Source organism: Sturnus vulgaris, chromosome 3 (assembly GCF_052056855.1).
Source record: "Sturnus vulgaris isolate bStuVul1 chromosome 3, bStuVul1.hap1, whole genome shotgun sequence".
NCBI classification, from domain to species: domain Eukaryota; kingdom Metazoa; phylum Chordata; class Aves; order Passeriformes; family Sturnidae; genus Sturnus; species Sturnus vulgaris.
In genome coordinates this window covers 58,632,796-58,656,464 of record NC_142245.1, presented here as the reverse complement: position 1 = coordinate 58,656,464, position 23,669 = coordinate 58,632,796, and the positions used below count along the sequence as shown (strand labels likewise).

Here is a 23,669-nt window from a genome sequence, read left to right as displayed (position 1 = left end):
GTGGGACGGGGAGAAGGTGCGCTCGGCCGGGCTGGCACGGAGTTGGTGTCAGTTGAAGCGTTATTGCTAAAAGCGACGAACTGATTTTGTTTTAAATTTTAAAGAGCAGGTGGCGGGGGGGGAAAAAAAATTTAAAAGCCGGCTAGAAAAGAGCGACTGCATTGGCCGGGAATCGAACCCGGGCCTCCCGCGTGGCAGGCGAGAATTCTACCACTGAACCACCAATGCTTGCGCGACAGAGGGGTCGTGCTTTCGTCACTCAAAGATGACGAAGGAGAAATTCCTCTACTCCAGCACCTACCTGAGATCCTGCCCTGGTGGTCGAGAGCTTTCCTTCGGCTATTTCCTTTCTATAACTCACAAGTGTGAGTTTTGCCGTGTTAGTACGAAGCACCCACTTCTGTCTATCTGTTCTTTGCTTGGGAGTTGTCTGCACTTCTTCAAACTTTCATAGATTGTATTGTTCCGGGGAAGAAAACGCATCTGAGAGTGCTGAGTGCTGCTTAACAGCAGAGTCAGACCAGAAAACTGCCCTTTAAGTGTCCCTGATGGAGCAATACCTCGTCACCTGTCTAAACAGACTCAGCTGCTTAGCAACAAATAGGATCTAAAGGCTGGGCACAATGCAAGAGGTTTATGATAGTCCTTCAGGGTGAACTCCAAACCCCCATAGCAGTATGTCATTTACGTCCTTTAATTAAGTATATCACATCCATTCTTACTCGTCTCTCGCTATTCTATTTGTACCCATTCTTAAACTGTCAGTTTGTCCATCCCTTTAATGAGTGTTGACATTTGAAACAATCAATCCTACAGTACTTCAGCTGTAAAGACACAGAAAGCTGCCGCTGATGCATCACATGATTTGGTTGATGAGAGCTGGAGGAATTTCCTTTCTCCCATTTGTAGGTGGGCTAGTGAATAAAAACCGGTGCTGTACTTCCATAACCTCCTCCCCAAATGTAGAATTAGGATATAACTCAGTCTCTCCAACAACACATTCGTTTCTGCATTAGCACTTGGCGATGTGCACTTAAAGAAGGGGATTTTCACAAAGACAAATACAGATGAAAGCTGTGATACATTGTCCTTTTAAGGAACAGCTTCATTGTACGTAATGCATGCATAATAAATAATAAAAAGAGTAACAGTAATTCATAAGATTTACTTATTTTGATGAAAGAGGCAGTCGAGGACGTGGAAAGAACACCAACAAATTGAACTCTTGAACATCAATATGTGTACTTTCGAGAACAGCTTACAAACATGAGGTGACAACCAAGTAAATAGTATTCCTGCTGTTACACTTGTGCGATTTTATTGTTAAACAGTAGAGCAGTTGCAGCATAAACAGGACTTGTAGAAGAGGGATGTGAAGGACAGAAAAATAAATGTAACTGGGCACTTAGTGTTTACATTTCATGTTTGACTAGTCAAAATAAGAATGTGATTTTCACTTCTTATAAAGATTCAGTCTGGCGTTTATTATTCCATCAAGTGCTACACTACAGAAACCAATTCTGAGAAAATAGGAACATTTTCTGTAACTCAGGAATGTCACCAACTACTAGTAGCCAATAATTCAGTCAGAGCTGGAACTCTTTCTCTTATCCTGAAATAAGTTTTAAGAAGGTGTCAGTGCAACCACTCACATCCCATCCCCCATGTCAAACACTCATGCTGTGTGTTCAGTCAGCAGGGGCAAGGAAGCCTCCACTGCTCGACTGCTGGGCACTGACAAACTGGATACCTGGTACTCCTGGACGAAGGGGATGGATGCTCCAGTGTACCTACTGGAAAAATCAGCAAAGATGCATATTCTCTTCATATGAACATCAGGAGTCTTGGAGATCATGGTCCAAGCCACCACCCCATGAGCCCCTAAGACTCAAATGTGCCAATGGGCATTCAGAGATCACATGGCACAAATGTAACTGGATTGCAGGAGACCTGGCAATAGGGGATGCCCAGGTCATGATTGAGGCAAGTAAAGAATACTCAAAAAAACAGTGAATAACTTACTATGGCCATGAGATAATGTGAGATTGTCAAGTTTACTAGCTAGACACAGAATAAATGAATGATCCGCTTAAGCAGAATTGTGGGATGGTCTATGTATTTAATTGGAGAATCCAAAAGAACTGACAGTCTTATAATACAAAAAAGACATTGTATATACATATACACACAGAATATGTCTATATATATCTATATAGATATATATAAATCAGTAAACTTGAATAGTGCCTTTATCATGAGCATCTTAAGGCATTCAAACATTTTACTATGACACTGACCCAATTCATTATCTTTTTGCTTTGGCTGAAATAAAGCAAATAGATTTAAAGGTCTGATCTGAAACACCCACAACATCTGAAACAAAAGCCTAATAGTATCTTCAGTGACAGCAGCATCATCTAAGAACCCACCCACTGCACTGCCTATCAGCTGAATAATATTAAAAAGAGTCTAAATAAATCATTCCCACTCACAGTTTTTGCAACAGCGGAAGATACATCAGTCTCAAAGAGACTTTCTAGCCATATATTCTATAGATTCTATTACAAATTGAGGATAGAAAAGATACAGCAAGAGGGCCTGCCCGAGGATAGAATGCCACTGAATATCAAATAATATTTACAGTACAAGTTATAGGATTATAGAACATTTTATAAATACAATTAATATGTATACAAGGGCACATAAAAGAGAAACTTGTTTTCATGCTTTACAAAGTAAAAGTAACCTGAACTAAAACTTACTGCAGAATTCCACAGCTGCTGGCTAGGAGCCTCTCTTCTCCACTGCCTGTACAAACCAATCCCCATTATAGGTCACCAGTGAAACACCCATGTTTTAAGCAGCAACTATGAAGAATCTCAACAGACTCTGAATCTATGTATGAAACATCAAGTTTCAAAACATGGGTAAGGCAGAGCATGCTGGAGAGTTGTACAACATACACGTGTAACTTTCTCAGAGGAGAACCTAGACTGTAACGAACTGCAATTTTTGCAAGGAAATACATAATACTGCAGCATATAGGTGGCAAAATTCAAACAAGGTACATTACAATTTCTAACATGTGATATTAGAAAATGCCAGAAGCATCTACCAAATTCTAAAGATGTGAGCGCTTCCTGTATTTGTTGAAAAAAGGCAAAAGAGTATTTAGTATTTCAGTACTTGCGCATGTCCTTAAAAGAATCAATAATTTCCTTTAATAAAAGCAATTGGTTTTGCTTTTTAGAACAACGGTGCTTTTACAGGACACTTTTATATCCTTTTTTAGAATTATTTTTAAATTGCCTAAGATCAGTAATAGTATTAAATAGGAATATACCATAGTATAGTGCAGGCGGAGGAGATACGTACTCAGATGAAAAGGCAATTCTAAGAGTCAGTTTAATGAATTGACATTATTTTGTCTGCACACTTCAAAAATGGTGAGGCAGGCTTGATTAAATTACCTTTAACCAGCAATATATTATACTTTTTCCAAGACAAGTAGACCAGTTTTACTGGGATACTTACTATGAAGGAGGATAATCTCTGAAGTTTATTTACATGAAAAGCAATTTACATAATATATAAAATGGAGTAGTTATGCACTGCAGCCATTTTATAATAATTAAGCTAAATGAAATTAATCTTAAAAGCTACTCTATTTCAACAGCTGTGGGAAAGGCAGAACAGGAATTGTTTTATTAAGCTGCAAACTCATTTTCATTATAGAAAGCAACTAACTACTTGTTTGAGAAAACAACTTCTCATTACCATCTTCTAATCATTATTAACACTTCACAGTAGAGGGGTGAACTTCCACAAACATTTTCTTCTGTGACAAAGTATGTTTAGAAGTTTCCTCACTGCCAACCTGCTGCAGTTCTTCAGTTATGTCAATATAAATCATTTTTGGACCACACTAGAAACTGGACCACTCAAATGACCACACTTACAAGAAAGGAAACTCCAAATGCCAACCAAAAAGCACTTTCTTTGCTGATCCAGTATTTAGGACAGTACTAGAGACAGTTGCACTGGCACAAAGAGAGACACTGGACTAGAGCACAGAAAGAGAAAAAATGGCCATAAGCAAACAAACCAGCTTGTTGAGAAAAGTACACTGGGAACTGATGTTTGCTGTGAGAACAGCTATGAACATCAGTTTCATGATGTTTAGACAGCCACAAGGCCAGTGCAATGGCACAAATAATTTAGGAAAGCAGTAATGCTTACATGCATGTTATTAGATTATCCATTGGAATTCAATTCCAAGGAAGAAGAAATGTTTCAGAAGACATTAAGTTTACTAAAAATAGTGCATTTTTTTTATCACCGTGTTTATTTTAGGAAAAAGGATGGAGACAAAAATGTAATTCTTTCTGCCTCTCAGCACTAACTCCTGGTTTTGTCTGAGAAAGCTGCTTAGAGTGATGTTCCCATCCCTACTCCACGTAGCCTCAACAGGCTCGGAATCTCTCACCATGAGACCCTAGGAGATACCTGAGCATTTGCTGCTGCAAATTATGGAAGCAGTAATGCAAAAGGCAGCTGTTCCTAATTCTGTTCTGAATCGGGCTGTGAAAGACAGAGCACTGAAATTGTATTTGCCAGCTTAGACAGACCCGTGCACAGCCCTTCTCCTCAGGGCTTGTGTAACCAGGAGGAAAACTGCTCCAGCCAAAGGAAATGGGTCTCCATAACAAGTCTCAAAAGTCATAATTTATAACCTTTTTCCATTACTATCTCAAATTTATCATAAAGACACTACTCTAGAATTTATTTTTCATACTAAAAATTCCAACAAAAACAGCACTGTACCCACTTCACAGTTTGGCTGTAGTCAGAAAATTGAACTAGATTTCAGACACTGTTGTTTCTAAGGTTTCTTTTCCCCTTACATCTATAGAACTGATGACAGGAGACAATCAAGTTGTTTCTGAGTGAGCAGTCCTGCTTTGAGAGTACCATTCCCAAGCTACAGTGTTACTAATATTAAATCAAATTACTATTTAATAAAATACTAGTTCTAGTGTTTTATCATCTTGCAATCATACTATAGCCAAGACTGACACTTTCTTGTTTCAAAGCTGAGAACTAGGCCCACAGCAGCTGGAAATGTTTCACCAGATAGGTGGCTGTTTTTCCAACACTGTGAATAAGGCTAAATACAGTGAGAAGTGAGGGTACAGCAGCCTTTTTTTTTCTCTTCAGAAATGTATCAGAGAACTTTATTAGCATAAAGTAGGTGTTATATTTGGTCAATGCATAGAAAAACTGTGATTAAAAATTCTGAAGCAGAGATTTGTTCTCTAAAATTATTCAATATATGTATAAATAGATATCAGCCATCTTAGGGGAAAAAAAAAATCACTATTTCCTATTTTGAGTACTTAGAGTACAGAGGACCAGTAACAATATTCAAATGATTTTTTTTTTTTTTTACCTAATATCAAATCTCTTCTAAATTAAACAATTAACATCACTGGAATAAATTAATTTTTGAGAAGGATTTCCCTGTATTCTGGGGAAACAAAATGTACAGAGAGGGAAAGTGAAGAAATGGGTTTTTTTAGCATTATAAAAAAGTGTGCACATATTTACTCTAACAATCTTCTTTCAATGCTCTTAAAGGAAGAGACTTTTCAAAAGCTATAGCTGCAAAATTGATTACTTCATTTTTGACCTTTATTCCTCTACTAAACATAAACCAGATCACGACTCTGAACTCGTCTACCTGCCTGTTCATCATCATCATCATCATCTGACTGCTGTTCCGAGTTTTGGGAACTACCATACTCATACTCAATGGGCTTTGGATTGTTGTATGGGTAGCCATTGTCATCAAAAAACCTTCGGAAGGTGAACTCATAGAAAGCATGCTCAGGATGTTTCCCATTTTTGTACCACCCATTAAGGGTATCATTTCTGTTCCCCTCCTTATCATCATCACTCCACAGTTTATCTGGATCAACTGGGTCAAAGTTTGATGTGTCCGTAGGATGGGCAATTTTGGGAATGTAGAAAGCAGACTGTCGCCGTAGATCGCTTGAAAAATCAATTGTTTTGAAAAATGGATGAGCTTTTATTTCATCTGCGCCGTTTTTGCCTAAACGATCTTCTGGCCCTCGGCAGAGTTTAATAATAAGGTCGGAGGCCTCTGGAGTCAATTTAGCCTGAGGTGGAATATGAAGTGCAGTTTGCCAGTTGATAACCTTAAAAGAAAAAGATGTGTTATTTATAATTTTGCATAAAGGAAAAAATACATTAAAACAACAAAACAAATGACCACAAAGAAGTAATTCACGATGTGTAAGGTTTTTCACAGTAGAGGGGAAAACATGAAGCTGCTCTTTCAGAAACACAAGGAATATTTTGTCTGGAAATCTGGCAAAATGCAGGTAGTTGATTCACATTCCAAATCTAAACTAGAGTCTGGCATATAAGACCCCTGCTATAAACCAACAAAGACACCAGCACCTGGAACCTAAGATTAGGTACATGGTTTACAATCCTAAAAAGGTGAGGCAGATAAGTTTTGAGTTATATGATGTACTGTACAGACTAACAGATTTCAAGTTAAAAAAAAAAAAAAATCAATACTGCACTACATTTACAATTTTTCAAAAATACAAAGACTGCCTTGATGCTTTCTCTGAAACAGCAGAGGATCAGGAAGGAAAAGACCAATGGCTCTGAGCTGTCAGTAGCCCGGAGCAGGCAGTGATCTGCTGCTCCTTCACCTTCCCATGCTAAGCACCTGCAGGTACATCGCCAAAGGAAATCCTCTGCAGGCAAACAGGCAGGGAAGCCAAGAGGTGGGAAAAGAGCACACAGATACTGGAAGAGGGAAGAGGAAATGGGAGAAGAGGGGAGAGGAAATAACAACTGGAACAGATAAAAACAGCGAAAGGCTGAGATGTGATGTGATTTTTAGTTGGCATGTTTACTGTATGACCAGGTAAGTTATGAATGTGATTCTAGCAGTCCCTTTATAAATTAAGTGCACCTCCACAGTAATATAAAGTTTAAAACCTCCATAGTTTGTATCATGCTTGGATAGGCAGCACTCTCAAACATCACCTTTGTTTCCTTACAAATTAGGAAGACTACGTAAGTTTCAAGCCTTTTTCAGACTGTTAATACCAGACTTTTAAAGTTACCTTCATTTGTGTTTCCAGTGGTGTTTGTGCCAGGAATGGAGGCTGCCCCACTAGCATCTCAAAGAGAATTACTCCAACACTCCACCAGTCACACAACTGTGTGTAACCTGAAATAAAGTTCAAATGAGGTAGTATAGTTTTAACCTTGAACTTCTAAGAACAAAAAAGTTCGCATGAGAATTCAATTCTATTCAATACTTAAGATTTTCTTATTAACAACTATTGATTTTTTTGTTAAAATAGCGCATCCTTGGGAAAAGCAGGAATGTGGGAAAGGCGAAGCAGGACACGGGAATACAGTTACTTCACAGTGAGACGGCAGCACAAGGGTGCATTCATTACCTGTCCGTAACAACACTTCTGGTGCGATGTAGTTGGGTGTGCCCACCAGGGAATGGGCCAGGCAGCGCTGGTGCTGCCGTGCAGCCCTGCGCTCCAGCGGCTTCAGCCGATCCCCACACCTGCAGTTCGCCGGGTCCCCCCACTCACTGCTGAAATCCATACTGTCCTGGCGGGCATGGTCACCTGCCATGGAGTGACACGGGTGGCAAAGTTGAGGATTACTTTAGTTCTTATCTAATATGAAATTTTCTTTATCTGTTAACATTTTTGTGCTACTAGACAGAATCTGTTTCAGTTTCAATATGCAACCTGAGAGTTAAAACTGAAATTGAGATGTCCATTTTTGTTTATGACATAAAATACCAACCTCTGAGGACACAATTTTTTAAAACTAATTTTGACATTACAATGAGAAAATACCAATCTCGATACTTTTCATATTTTTCTTAACATCACCACATTGGGTGGATAAGATGTATACTGTTTTTACACTTACGTAAACATAAAACCTCTAACATGTAAATAATCAAAAAATAAAATCAGATTTGAAATCTTTATCTTCTCACCAGAGACTGTGTAACAGTCTGGTCTAAGATATGTCATATTTTGAGAAAAACTAGCCAAAATTAATTTAAACCTTGGTTTTGAAGGCATGTTTTTATTTTTGGAAGCTAAAAAAAATTATCACATAATCTGTATTTCACCACTCTCAAAACTGTGATTTCTCTTTCACTCACAACTTTTTCTTCAGCTGTTGTTTTAAGTAATCAAGTAGGATTCTGAAAAGCCTCCTTCAACCTTATCATAAAGGAAACTGCAAAGTCATCTTTCTACTAATTTGTAATTTAATTCCTTGTAAAGAATAATTGTGTTTCTCTTACCACTCTGGTAGTATTTTGAGTCATGGGTCCATCGAAAACCAGTACAGAGCCCGAAGTCAGTCAATTTGATATGACCATCACGGTCTATCAAGATATTGTCAGGTTTAATATCTCTGTGGATGAAGCCCATTTTATGAACACTCTCAACTGCACACGTCAGCTCTGCTGTGTAGAACCGTGCCAGATTTTCTGGAAAGACACCCATTCTAATTAGAAGACTCATCATATCACCTCCTGGAATGTAGTCCATTACAAAGTACAAATTGTCCTTATCTTGGAATGAATAGTACAGGCGAACCACCCATTCATTATCAGCTTCTGCAAGGATATCCCGCTCAGCTTTAACATGAGCAACTTGATTTCTAAGCAAGACATCTTTTTTCCTCAGAGTCTTTGTTGCATATAGAGCATTAGTATCCACCTTTCTTGCTAGGCAAACTTCTCCAAATGCACCAACTCCCAGGGTTTTAATTTTTACAAACATTGACTTGTCCATTTTAGCTCTTCTTAGCCGAATGTAATTTGACTCTTTCTGGCACAACATTTTCCTCATTTGATCCCGGGCTTCTGGTGACAATCCAACCTGTGCAGCAAACAGAATTAAATCTGAAGAGTGAACAGTACTCTTAATTCTTGGTGATCTTCTCATAATTAATTACTAGGCTTAGGCAAAGCAAACCATATACTTATACATAGCACAAGAAATAATACTTAAAGGGATTTGGTTTTGTTTTAATTTACACATTAGGATTCCATGAAAACATATAGGAGTGATAAAAAACTGAAACGTGATTGTTTTCAACAGCAAAATGCACAAGGTGCCATGCACCAGGAGGTTTTAGAAAAGGCTCTACTACATTCTTAAGAAAGGTAATTTACAAATTACTGATCAAAAACACTGCAAATAATATTATCTGAATAACAAAGTGCATCAGCTGCCTCCCTGATTCTCTTTACAGGGTTAAAGAAAGTCAAGACTTCTCCTCAGCCCCTGCTGAGGGCTAAGGAGCTGCCATGGGAATGGCAGCCTAGCTGGAGCAGAAGTCACTGAACTTCCTGACCATGCTCTAGAATTTCAGCTGCAGGAGGGAGCATGCACTCCCTCTCACTCTCTCACTTCCATGTAGCTACCCAAACCAGATCCTGCTGGCACTGCTTCCTACTGCCCGCCTACACCAAGCCCGTGCCTCTGCCACAAACCTGGATCTGATATTCCCTCTTATCACATAACGCACCCCTTTCTAACAGGACTTCGCTCTCACTCTCACCGCTGCTCTCCACTCTACCTAGGAATCAGCTGAGCAGAGCACTTTTTTTTGAAGAGGCTCACTCCTCCTGACAGTATCTTTTCTTGACTCCCATCTGTGTACATATCTCTGACTTGACTGAATATCCCTGGTATTCCAGCCAATGCCACCAACATTCTGGTGTTGGCAGCTGAAACACTCACAGGCCTCACCTACAGTGTGGAAACCCTGATCTACAAGAAATACATTGATCACTCTCATTGTACTCCAACCAGCATGCCCTCCTGGTGTATTTTTGCTGGTTTCATATCCCTTAAGAGTCCCATTCAATTTTGTTGCCATTTTTCTTGGCAAATTTCAGGGCCTGGAATCAGAATAATCCTTCTTTGTTTTAATGTGAATAGAATCTGTCTTCAATTTTTTGTATTTTTTCTCTGTGACACTATCCCCATGTAGCTTGATATTCATTCCTTCTTTTGTTTTCTGACAGCATTTTCAAATTACCGTATGCTACCTTTCTCACACCATCTCAATTATTTTATCTGCCTACCTGGCTTGAAAACACCATCCCACACCAATGATTTCCAAGTTCAACCTATAGCATACTTCCTTATTTTTTCATGGACATGTTGACCATAAACTCAAACATGGCCACACTGAACCCCTGCAAACATCACAACTGTACTCAAGCACTATTTTAAAAGTTTTCCATTTCTTACTGTCACATCTTATCAATTCTTGATACCAAATCTTGCAGCTTTTATCTCTTTAAAGCCTCAAACATCTGAGATATTGTCTGCAAAGCAGTAGTCGGGACCATCAACAGGACTAAGTAACTAGTCTAGGCCTGTTATAGTCTGTATGTTAATAGATTACTTCAGCCTTGCCTGACTTCCAACATAACTTGAAACAAAATATAATAGATGTGACTGAGAAAAAAGGCAAAAAAAAAATCAATTAGATATCATTCAGTATTTTAAAAATGCTTTCATGAGTTACTATATGTCACCTAGTAAAGAAAATACTGTTAGAAAACAGAAAATTTCTTACAGGCATCATAGCAAAAATGGATCCAAAGGAGATGCAATTAGGAAAATGCATACAATTTGCTTGTCTACCTAAACGAATTTCACAAGTTATACAAATTTGATGAGATTTAAATGGGGAAGGCTGTCTCAAATTTCAGACAAAAAATTTTATAGAGATAAGATAGGCAGTAGTTAGGACTGGTTAGGTGTAGTTACAAGACTGGTATGGGAAATAGGTTCAACTATATATTTTGAATCAAAAAATTGTCTTATTGTTGGAATATCTGTGTAGTGTCTTTCAACACAGAAACATCTGAAGTTTTCTATGAATGAACAGGCTTAAGGCACACCTCAACACAGAAGGAAGGATGTTTTTAAGACTAAGAAATGTCAATAAGGCAACTGAACACCTGAACCTGGTAAAGCTGAGACAATGGTGGGTTACCTTCCTAAGGTCCATCTGAACCCTAAAGTTTGTCTCAGTACAGATCCACTTGACACAAACTGAGCCCCACCTATCACTGACAAAGCTGGCAAAGAAACAATCCCCAGGAGTGACACTCGATATAATAATTAATCACTGCAACACATACAGAGTCTCCAAAGCCCTTGCAGCTTTGCTTTCTTCCACCTGCTCTCTAACTGTTGTATCTTCGGTTTTATAGTAAAAAACTAGCCCAAGTACTGCAATTTGTCATCTCTTCCCTCAACCCACCTTCATTTTTCCCTGTCATCCACTAAACCAAATGTTAATTACAAACTTTCTCTCTGAATTGCTGCATTTTCCCTAGAACTCTCCTCAGCTTCAGCATTTCCCAAAAGTTAACAAACTGTCAGCTGCACCAACTTTTCTGCCAATTACTTCAAGAAAATATCACATACCAAAGGTTTCCTGACTCGCTCTCCATCATCACACAATTTGCTCTAATTTTGCTTCCTTCTCATCTGGCTGTGCCTTAAAGAGTGACTTAAGTTTCTCTTTGCAGGAAAAACACCTATTGTAACTCTTAGCCAAACTCACGCATCTAAATCAAACATTTTTGAGACCCTCAACTCCTAGGAGACCTGACACCATGGAAGTATGTCACAAATGTTAGAAATACAGCATCCAGTGAAAGTAGGTATTTTCATAGGGATGCATTCTGAGGTTTTTCTTTCGAAATTCAAAGGGGACAAAAAAGGGGATTCAATACTCGCTTAATCTTCTTTAAACTTTCTGAAAATAAAAAATGAGCATGTTTCCCTTTCTCCTTCTCATGAAGACCCAAAATATACTTTATTGCCGTGACATTCCTCTCCTGTATGCTTACGAAAAACGAGGTCTGCTACTGCACAATAACTCATCTTCCACCCTCCAGCCTGTAATTAAACATCCCAGCTTTAAATCTAGCATAAACTATTAAAACTCTAGCATTGATATAATAAATATGATAAAATACCCCTACTAAGGTGCTTTAAAAGCACAAGAAAAATATCAAGAAAAGTTATATCAGTGCTTTCATATAAGTAATACTTATTCTTAGATACTACAGAACACAACACAGTAAGAAGGGAAAGTGAAATTTGCAAATCAACATTAATTATAATCTTACATTTAAGTACTCAAAATAGCCAAAATAAATTCATGCTTAATTTTGATGCAGGATTGCATGCAAAGCCCTCTAAAAAGGGATCATGCTATTCTTAAGAAACACTGTTGCTTCAGAATCTTACTTGTCTACACAGGGATGGAGGCTACAGAGAGTTCAGGATAGCTTCCCACACCTTAACAGTTTAAATCAGCTGTTAGTGAAGTGAAAAAGGAAAGAGAGAAGACTAAGAACAAAGATCTAATAAGAGTTCCAGGATGAAATCTTGCTAACATTTACATATTTGTGATTAAGCAAACACTTATAAAAGACTACAGCTTACAGTAAGAATTTTCAGAGTAAGAAAACACAGATTTAAGAAACAGCATGTCAAGAAAGCAGCATAAGCCAAATACATACTCTCATTGAATAAATAAAAAGGAACATCATACTTATGTCAAACTTTCAGCTACAATTACTAAGAAATATATATGTGACACATCTCAATTTCACTTTTCTGCAAATCCTAGTTTCACTACTTCTCAGTATTTTCTCTTGTGAAATGACATACGCTTGTCAGCTCCAGTTTTTACCCTTTTCATGTATTTTAACAGAACACTGAAATACTAGAAATACACCACTGACTCCGTGAAGGTACAAAAAAAATTGATTTCACATGTATTTGTTTTATAATGATGCCCTTCGATTGCTCTTGATTAAACAGATACATTTATAGTGCAGATTACAAAATAATTTGAAAAAAGACACTGTCTCTTTCATTAAAAAAAAAAACAACTAACCTTTAAATATTTTGGTTTTGTTTTTTAATTTGAACTTTAAAAACTATCCCTACTGGTAAAAAACTGCAGAATGTAAAAAATATCACTGTTTGAGCGTCCGTATAAGTGCACTAGCCAGCCTCCACTTGTCCCCAATTTCCTTGTACCTTCAATACTTATAAAAAGAAATAGAAATATTTTTTAAAATCATTAAAATGTTGCCTATAACTCAAAAAACAGGATTAAATAGAACCCATAACAAAAAGCTATGAGCCATGTAACTACATCTCAGTTCATGCAACAATATTTTGCTTCTGCCGCCTTACTGTATGTAGGCCATACAAATTACTTTCAGGCATGCAAAAAACTTACTTAAAAATCAGTATCTAAGAAGAAAATTAAATATGTAAACAGGACAAGGAAGAAACCTGCCACATCTCAAATACAAAGATTAAAAATAGACTTCAATACCAGAATTTTAAATGTTCTACTTATCTGTACTATTTAATTCTACAATTAAGACTATCTCATAAAAGTAATACAGTAACAGTTTAGTCATAGATTTAGGAAGAAGGAAGCGTTTACCCGCATCATTTCATTCTCTAGTTGCTTTTTCCGATGCAAACGCTGCTGGTGTGACTTGAGTATATTCTCCACATGCTGCTCCATGAAGAATTTAAAGGCTTGAGGGGAATAACTTTGAATGCGAGATTCTCTTCTTTCTTCATCTTTCTTGTTTTTTCTAACAGGAACAGGTGAGGTTGTAATTTGTTTCTTTTCTTTATCTGTTGAATCAACACATTCATAATTCTTTTCATTCTCATCCTCCCTGGATAAAGGAGGTGGCTCCTCCTTGTTGAGCTTGGGTCCTGCCTCATACATATTGACAGAAGGATTCTGATGTAACAAGTGTTTAGGGTATGGTGGTGGGGGACCCTGGTAATTTGGAGCCTCTGCAACAGGAGACATAACTGCTATATTGGTAGAGGGACTGTCGGAGAAGGGAATGGTCTGAACAGTTTGCACGGGCTGCGGCATCCAGGAAGGGTGAGTGGGTGCCAAGGCAGTCTGCAGCTCTGGTTTCAACACTCGCATGCTTTTCACTGGCTGCTGAATGGGAGCTGGCGTTATGGCTGTCACTGTGGTGGCTGATGGCTGGGAGCTGCCAGAGTGACTCTGCCTGCTGCCATGATGGTTGTTGAAGGAGTTTGACCGCACAGGAACACTGGGTTGCCATGTAGGCATGTCATGCCCACTGCCCGGCGATGACTGCGGCTGCACAGGGGAAGGCTGTGACCAGGATGCAGGTATTCCAGCTACATTTGTGTTGTAAAGTTCCAGATTGTGACTATTCCTGTTTGGCACCATTATTGCCTGAGGAAGATTCCCATTGGTGTATGCTGAAGGAGGAGCAGATCCTCCTGCCTGCATCTGTAGTGCTGTGGGACTCTGCCTGTTAGTTGGATTCATTGGGTATGGGGGTGGCTGGCGACTCACCGAATTTCCAGACACCACATTCTGGTGGACTATGAATTCTGCCTGACAATTGCCATTTTGCATTCCAGCTCTTCCTGAGGGAAAACTAAATTTGCTGTTGGCAGAACTCTGCATGATTATCGGTTGCCTGCCAATGGGGACAGCACTCATGCCTCTCTGACCCTGTGCGGATGAATTCATAGGAGGAGGATTCATAGGTGGAGGTGGATACCCATCCTGCCATGCTCCTGGTGGCACTGGAGAAATACGGGAGATCACATATTCCATGTTTCCAGAGTACCGCTTTGTTTGAGAATTTGGCTCCCAGGAAGGAGGTGGAGGAGTAGTTCCCCTTGGAGGGGGTGTCTGCCCCCGAGGAGGTGGAGGAGGAGGAGTGACACTCCTTATCTGCGGTAGAGGTGGGGGATTCACTCTTTGTCCATTGCCAGGATGAGCCTGAGCAAATGCTGCAATGCCAGATCCAGATAATGGCCTTCCTACATCAGGCTGGGAGCTGGGACTTTCTGAGCGATAAACCACACCCTCTGCCAGGGAAGGGCCATGCCGCTGAGGAACCAAGGACTCCTTAGAACCCTTCCAGCTCTGCTTGCGGTTAACTGACTGCTGGACAGCCCCTGCTTCCACAAGAAGAAAACACAGCATTTATATTATTGGAAATTATTCCTATTTACTGCTCTAAATACTTTGTTCTTCTGTGTTAACTACTACAGAAACAGGACTTGAATTCTCTGACACAATATAATCCACTGTACTTCATATGAAAACTATTTCTAGTAATACACAGCATGCTAACATGCTCAGTGTACATATAAGAGGGAAAAAACCCCAAACATTGAAACTATAAAACTGTAATACCAGAAGGTGATTTTTCAGAAATCACTTTTCTGAAAATGCATTTTGCTTCAGTAAAAATGCAAAATTTAACTAAAAAAAGTGGTAGCATGGAAAATTATTAGTCACACAATGTATTTTTAATCACATGTACAAGAAACTCTCAGAATTTCAGCATAAATGCAAAAAAAGTAATAGCATGGAAAAATATGTTATGTTGCTATCCCTTCCAGTTAACACTTGCAAAACACTTAGTGTTCTTCAACTAAAATTTAACTGAATGCTGTAAAATCAAGGCTCACATCCTTATACGCACACAGATCACTAAGACTTATATTCCCATCATGCAGAATTTTACTAAGTATTTTAAATTAAAAAGTTGCAACTTTTTGAGTAAAAGTGCTGTAAATAGACAGACAATAATTACAACTGCATGAATGCAAAACTTCCAGAACAAAACCCTGCAATATATTTACTTTGCAGATGCTATTTTGCATCATATAAACAAAATATACAACGAACTGACTGCAGGCAGTCTTACTGTGGTTTTTATAACGTTAACACTAAGATATGTGTAAACACATGCAGTACTGTAACTGCTGAAAATCACCCTCTCCTCACTTAAAGTATGTGTTAATTACTATATTTTTGCAGGTAACAATGAAAACTATGTCTAAATGGTGGAATTTACCTATGAACTTCATACAAGTACCAATTAATCCTGCTTAACAGACTAAAGGAAAATAACGCTGTTCTTTGCAACTCCTAATTTTTCCTCCTACCTATACTGTTAATTTAAAATCTAACTCCAGCACTAGCAGCACAGCACCCAACTTTATTCAAATAAAAGTTCAGTATTTCTGCTGCATTTTAAAGATTTTTAGGTGTATGCTACTAAAAAGGCATCAAGTTGTTTTACAAATGTGCTAGCATCTGTTAGGAAAGCAACATTAGCAAGTGGCAAAATTCTGACTCCTAGTCACAGTCCATCCTCTAACATCTCTAAGAACATGAAGCCTGCCTTAAAAACTATGCAGACAAAAGTTGGAACCAATCAGGAAATTAAGCAGAGAATGATCCTGAAACATAACATCCTAAAATACAAATATTGTAGTGGCATGATATAAAAATACACACATAGACACATATAGACACAAAAAAACATGCACAGAATGCTGCTGTGTGGGAGTGTGTGTGAACAGAGAGAAAAAATTAAAATAATTCAACACTCAGTGCTTATTTCTAAGTGGTGTCTGACACCGAACAAAATACAGGCACCAATTCAGCAAGGTAATAGCAATTACCAAAATTAGATCCTAATGCCATTCCTTGTAAAAAATGTTTATACACAGTAATAAAACCATGCAGTTATAAAACAATGCTTAAGAAATTCAAGTCAAATTGACCCATCTTTCAGGAAGATTACATCAGATAAGTTAAATGCTGTTTTTAAACGCAAAAACCTGTATCTCAGAATCTCTGTTCTACTGCGAGCACATGAAGGCAAAATTTACTATGTTCTATTTCTCACTTATAAGCATACACTCAGTGAGTTACTGAGTCACCATGGATACACCTACCTGGTGGTTTCATACCTGCGTTTACAGGTCTTGCTGCTGCTGCAACCATCTGTTCCCGACGAGGATCTTGGTAGCTCATTTTACTTATAAATTCAATGGCAGCTTCAATACTACGGTTGTTAGTTTGTCTAAGAGCTTGTATAACCATATCCTAAAGATAAAATGATATACGGAAAATGATTTACAAGAAAATCACAAAAAAACCCCAAAAACATGGTTATGTAGACAAATATCCTCCACTAATTTTACCAAAGTAATTTTACAAAGTATTGTTTCTCTCAATTGTTTTAAAACTAATTTTAAAATGCCTTCTCCAGAAAAGATCATCCACAATAGTACTGCAATCTTGATGTTCAGAAGAAAAGTTAACTTGTTGAAGCACTGTAGTTTGATGTAAATCATGTCGTTTTGCTATTCATACAACAGCTTGGTCATACAATCCTTAAAAAAGGATTTTATAATAAAAAAACCTGTACAATAAAGTTGCCACAATCTTTATGGACCAGCTGGTATTAGAAAAAGCAGATACAACATTTTCAGCTCCAAAATTTGGTCACCTATGTGATACAAGGTATTCGATGTCTTAAAGAGTATCACTATACCCAGAACATACGAGGATTGAACTTGAATCATCGCAAGCAAAAGAGATTTTCTGTAAGCTATTTGGGATAAAAAAGCCCTGAATACAATGAACACCATTCTACCCTGATTATTACACATATACATGTATATGTGTATACATATATATACAAAACTGTCTATACACACCTGATACTTACTGGTATCTATCTGTTCCACTTTAACCCTTAATACTACCTGAGAGATGGGGGGAAATAACCAGAATGTGTGCAATATTTCATTTGGGAAAAAAAAATCAATACATTTTGAAACTTCTCAACCAAGAAAAATGCTTTCCTACTTCAGCTGTATCTGTTCCTAGTGATGTACGTGGATCAGTGCCATATGGGCTATTGTGGCAACACAACTGTAGGTTAACAAATGGCAGAAAGGGCTAATGCTGGCACTGTGCCTGAAAAAAGCTCCATATAATCACAAGTGTCATGGGAATTTGCAGTTGTATCCAAGAACAAAGGGTAGGAGCAAAAGGCTTCAAGATCCAACAAAGGATCCAACAAAAAGTCCAACTTAAGATACCTTTCTAGTTTACTGTCCAGCCACATACCACAATCTTCAGTTTGCAAAACCGGCTGCAGGTTCAATCTGTAAAAACGGAGCTAAGAGCTGATCTACTTTGAAAAAGCAAATGCACATTCCTCCTTGGCCCAGAATCCCACACAACAAAGACAAAAAAGCTTCCTCAACCTCAGCAATGAACCACAGAGCTGGAGCAAATTATTACAAAAATCATTTATCACTATAAAATCCTTCCACTCTCCCTGACACACAGTATGGATTGTGTATTTGATCAAGTGAAAGGAACATGAAAAGCCACTATCAGCACTTGACACTGGGATGCTGTTTAGGAAAAGTCAGTTGGTAGTTTTGGAGAGGTAAATCTCTCTGTAAATATCAAAGCATCACAGACAGCAGAACTCATGAGCTGGTCACTACTGCAAGCAGTGCACGCCTGTGAAATTAATCCCTGTTGTGATACTGTCCCTTTTTCCTTTGGAAAGATGAATGGTTTGCTAGCTCTTTTTAAAACATGCTCTTGTACCCAGGTTTACAAAGAAAACAAGTGTGATTTACTTTGATGTGCAGGTCCCAGTGAAAACACAGGAGCCGTAAGTGTATTCATTTTTCCTTTCTGAAAACCACATTTCAGATTAATTTCCAAAATATTTGGTATTGCCTTTCAATTTAGAATGGCCGTATTTTATTAACCTATTTTAACTGAGCACAATCCAAAATTACTTTGTGTATCAGAGGCAAAATGCATCTTCTAGAGAGTCCAGTCCTGTCTGCCTAAAATTAAATAAATAATTAAAACAACCTACCACATAAGAACAATCCAGACAAGATGCTTAAAAAAAACCAAAGCTAAGTCTCTCTAAATCCTTCTCGTCCTCTTCTACATCTCCCACTATTACCAGTTTCATGTCCTAATCAGAAACCTAGCAAATTTTGAAGCTTTTTGCTTATCATGCTGTTCTAACATTCCCTGACCAACATCCCCTCCAACATGCATTAATAGTTTATAGCTAGCAGAAAACCAAATCTTCAAAATAAAATACTTCACCTCATCAAAACCAGCAGCTTGCAAGTCTTGCAGCATTTGTCGATTAACTTCTGATGTTCCTTTGACAGCTGAGGTCGCTTCATTTGCAAAAGGCAGAAGTGAGTTTCTTATCTCCTGCAAAACCTTGTGATATGTTACAAATTTGGGGGGATTTCGGCCTTGCCTAGGATCTTCAGGTAACATTTTGCCCATGCTGTGATCAGCTTTAGCAGCATCTGAGGGTTTAGGCAAATTCCTGAGGCTCTCTCGTATTTCCTGTAGCATCTGCTGGCTGCTGCCAGTATAATTACTGGCAGGAAAAGTTTTAGGCCTCATTTGTCTGTAACCTTCTGGCTTCTCACTTCTCTTCATGAAAACATGTATATATGCAACCTCCACCAAGGACTCGCACACACCAGAATTCAAGGAAGACTGGCTGATGTCAGAACTCGTGAAAGCAGTGGCTCTTCACTGTGAAACCTTGGTTCCTGTAGTGCTGGGGTTTGTCACAACCCAAAACTGCTATTCTGTTAACAAAACAAACAAAACAAATCACATTTAACAGAGCAGTAAAAAAATTCACTGGTGGTGAAATGTTCTCATGCAGCACTGCCTTCACAGATATTAAAAGCATGCTAAGCAAATTCTCCAGGCAGTCTTTACTCAACCTAATTTACAAACCATGTTGGGTTTTAAACTATCTGTTAACAATGAATGTTTCAGGCACCTCAAGTCTAAACAGTCCTGAACTGCAAAGGATGTGGACACAGTAAAGAGGGACTCCTCTGTGTGGTGGACAAAGCTTTAAAGAGCAGATATGAACAACTGCTGTGTACTAACCCAGTATTGCTTCTTTGCCTCCCCTCCCTCCTATGTCCATTTGTCACCTATGTTCTCCTCATCAACACCTTTATAGGCAGAACAGCCAACTCCACTACCCAGTCAGCCAGGATACGGGTCAAATAACCCTGCTGTTCAAGGATTCTGACATCCAGCTCCAGAAAAAGATGGAAGTGAGAAGTACACCAGTAAGAGCATGTAATTATAGTGATTTTATCCATTCTCTAGCAGTCACATGTGTTTAAAGTAAACACTTGCCTAGCTCATCACATGCAACTTTATGATTTCTTGTACCATCTGCCACTTGAATCTGTTTAAGGGTTTAGATTCTGAGGCTTTCACAGTCTCTTAGCTCAAGCCTCCTTGAACCAGTCTTCATCAATAATTAAGCAATTTTAAAATTTATTTTGCATAAGGGAAAATGAGAGCAGGAAGAGAAATAAAGAAAATTTAATCAGCTTTTTTTTGTAACTGTAAAATTGTTTAACAACTCAACATCAAATTCCCTGAGAGCATAGCTATGACATTTGGTAAGGGAAACAGAATTTTCTGCCAAAAGCCAAATAAAAAACGTTTGCATTTTGAAGGCGCTGACTCATCAGGGAAAGAGCCCCGTGTCTGTAGAGAACTCAAATCTCTGTGTCCAGGCTGGGCACTAATTATTACTGCAACTGCCATGGCAAAGGATAAAGCAACCACAGTGAAACACTGAGGAAATTGCAGAGCATTTGCCTCTTTAGAGTATCATGAAATAAAACTTTCTCAATCTCTACTGCTTCACAGAGGAAGATCAGTTACTAAGACAGTGCAAGATAAACCAAATGTTTCAGAGTTATCTTTTCTTCACAGGCAACAAAAATGTTCAATCTCAACTCACACTGTTCCTTTACTACTGTGCTGCTAAGTGTTTCTCACACTAGACATAAATTAAACAAGAACCTAAATTTTACACAGTCTACAAAAACATCACTCTTTCTTCATTCAAATTTCATTTTTATAATACTTGCACTGTCACAAACCAATTAGTGATTCAGCAATTGAGGAAGAATATGACAAGTTAATAGGAAAAAGAACCCTCTGAAACACATGCAAATTATATGAATTAAATACTCATGCTACCCATATATGAATAAAACTTGAAAGCTGGGAAGTACTACATAAATGAGGACTGCAAAAAGAAACACAAGGGAGACCCACTTAATCCCATTCTACTTGAAGAAACATTTCAGAAATAACAGAATTTCTCCTATGAAACTTTCTAAATCTTAAGGGGTATAACTGCATCCACAAACTTTCTTTGTACTGTGATAGTTTTGAAACCTTAAATGAGTGTAGTTGTGTAGTTATGTTTTTTAGTACAGTCTGATAGCATGTAATTCTTCAGTGCTCACTGAATAAGGAAGAGATCATCAGGCATTAAGAGTGAATTTTAATAATTAACAGTGAAATTTTGCTTGAAGTATTAAGAAATCCAGAAATCAGCAGAAAGTACAGCATGAGAGCAATTAAAATGTAATTTAATTTTGGCCACTTTCAAAATAATTTTCCAAACATGCTGTATTTAAGACCACATTGAAAATACTTTTTCCAAAGAAAATGAAGTAAGAACTTGACAAAATACCCATACAAAAGCTTTTAACAAATTCCAAAGGCCATAATTCAGGAAAAAACAGGGGGTTTGCACCTACATATTTTGCAAATTTCATCTGGTATTTCAGTATTCACTTTATGGTCACACCTTGGGTAGCTGAGATAGACAAATCTAACCCCTCTAAGAGAAATCAAAGTTAAATTAACAGGACGCTAAAATCATAAATCAGGAGCAGTCTCGGAAAATAAAGCTGCACTCTAACTTAAATTCTTAGCAGCAGCTTAGGTTTAGGAGTGTAAACCAGCCAGCCCACTTATCTCCCACCACTCATCACAGAAAGCATAACTGTTTTTAAGGCCACACAGAATCTATCAAGCTAAGGAACTTTTTGGTGGGCTGTTCTTTTTGGGAGCACTGATGGGTACCTGCACATACGTGTGAAACTAAGCCTTAATTCTCAGAAAACAAATTAAATTAGTCCTCCAGAAAGCAGGAATTACTATGGGTTACCCTGCTTTATAGATGAACCTCAAAATTCACAGATATTATAGACATTGGCACACATTTTAAAGGAAGAGAGTGTTGACTGCTGAGTAAGAAATGCATCTCAACTTTGTGCTTCTAACTACCAAACACGAACTGTATCCAAGGGAACTGATGTCTATTCCCTCTTGTAGTTCTGTGTCCTGAAATGATCTGTTTGTTAATGCAGCTGTTTTTCCCGATTAAATTCTCTTCCCTAAAGGAGTTGGAAAAAAAATCTTTCATTTCTTATCAAAATAGGGAATACAGTATTTTCTTCTACAGGTCAAACCATAAGGGGAAAAAAAGCCCGCCTTGTTTTTTTTTTTTTACATTATAATAATAAAAATTATATAAATTATAAAAGATTATATAAATAAGTGCTTGAATGAAAACTCAGAAGTGTTCAAGGCCAGGCTGGATGAGGCTTGGAGCAACCTGGTCTAGCGGCAAGGGGTTGGAACCAGATGATTTCTAAGGTCCTTCCAACCCAAACGAGTATGTGATGCTCTCAATGGCAACAAGCAACTGTCAATGACTCACATGATTTTCTGAGGGAAAAAATACACAGCTTTATAATCCAACTTTTAACATTCCTTAGAAAAATATTTTCAATGCTCGTATTTCCAACTGAGTACTGAACATCACATATTAATGTATCTATGTACCCTCCCTCCTGTACCTATTCTAACAGCTTATTTTATACATAATCACAATGCTTCACTCCAAGGGATAAAGAAAGTAACAGAGACTTTGCAAGTCGTAAAATTAAGTTTGTAGGGACTTGGCTCAGACCAACTAAAGGAAGCTCTTCTTTTAGGTAACAAGTCATTGAGCTGCAACAGCAATTTCCCAAAGGATGCATTTCTAATGCTAAAAGTTTTCATAGGATGACGAGAAAACTAGACCCTGAAATTAGCACATAAGCACAACTACATACGGTCAGAGAAGCTAGAGCTGGAAAGAACCAGAGGCCAGCTGAACACTAGGAACACAGTGCATTCACTCGGTTTGTTTCCATTCTTACGCTTTGCTATCTCCTCTAGCAGGACACAGCTCTTCCACGCACACAAGTATTCCCAGGAGCAGCAGGAGCTAGTTCAGGGGCACCTCGGAGCGATCTTCACGGCTAACAACAGCAGGGCAGCCTCTGAGCACCAAAGCCCCGCTGCGCTGGCTCAGGCCGGCACCGATTCCTGCAGGACAGCAGGACGCGGCCTCCCAAGGACCACGCAGGCCAGGAGGGTTTCACCGCCGGGAGAAGTATCCCGAACGTGCCCCGCTGGGACACCTGTGCTTCTGCCGCCCCGCCGGCCCCAGACCGTGACCCGAGGTCGCTCCCGCCACGGCTGCGTCCCGCAGAGGGCCCAGGACGCCGGGCCGAGCCGGAGCGGGCCCGTTACCGGCCCGACCCCCTCCGGCCCCCGCACGGCGGACTCTACCTGCGGCGAGGAGGCGGCAGCGCCCCGGGCGCTCGGAGCTCGGCCCCGCCCTTCCCTTCCTTCCGCCCTTCCTCCGCCCCTCGGCGATGCCGGCAGCGCCCGCTCGGTCCCTCCGCCAGCGCCCGCCGCCGCCCCGGGCCGCTCAGTTCGGCGCCGCCATTTTGTCAGTGTCCCCG

The 23,669-nt window shown here is 38.9% G+C and overlaps 1 protein-coding gene and 1 non-coding gene across 6 annotated transcripts; both read right to left on the bottom strand.

Annotated features, from left to right (window-relative positions):
* Window positions 1-157: 157 nt before the first annotated feature.
* TRNAG-GCC (transfer RNA glycine (anticodon GCC)) lies at window positions 158-228 on the bottom strand. Its single transcript has one exon. It is a non-coding gene; the product is annotated as a tRNA-Gly (tRNA).
* Window positions 229-2,099: 1,871 nt separating this feature from the next.
* LATS1 (large tumor suppressor kinase 1) lies at window positions 2,100-23,559 on the bottom strand. Of its 5 annotated transcripts, none has more exons than XM_014874187.2 (8): window positions 23,494-23,559; window positions 19,120-19,625; window positions 16,920-17,070; window positions 13,597-15,125; window positions 8,390-8,972; window positions 7,509-7,691; window positions 7,167-7,273; window positions 2,100-6,218 (listed from the first exon to the last, which is right to left on the bottom strand). In XM_014874187.2, exons 2-8 carry the CDS (start codon window positions 19,468-19,470, stop codon window positions 5,703-5,705), a joined length of 3,420 nt encoding a protein of 1,139 aa, XP_014729673.2. In that variant the 5' UTR covers window positions 19,471-19,625; window positions 23,494-23,559; the 3' UTR covers window positions 2,100-5,702. The 5 variants fall into 5 exon arrangements, with proteins under 5 accessions (XP_014729673.2, XP_014729674.2, XP_088017868.1 ...); XM_014874188.2 differs by having other exon boundaries at window positions 13,597-15,122; XM_088161742.1 differs by having other exon boundaries at window positions 16,935-17,070.
* Window positions 23,560-23,669: the final 110 nt, after the last annotated feature.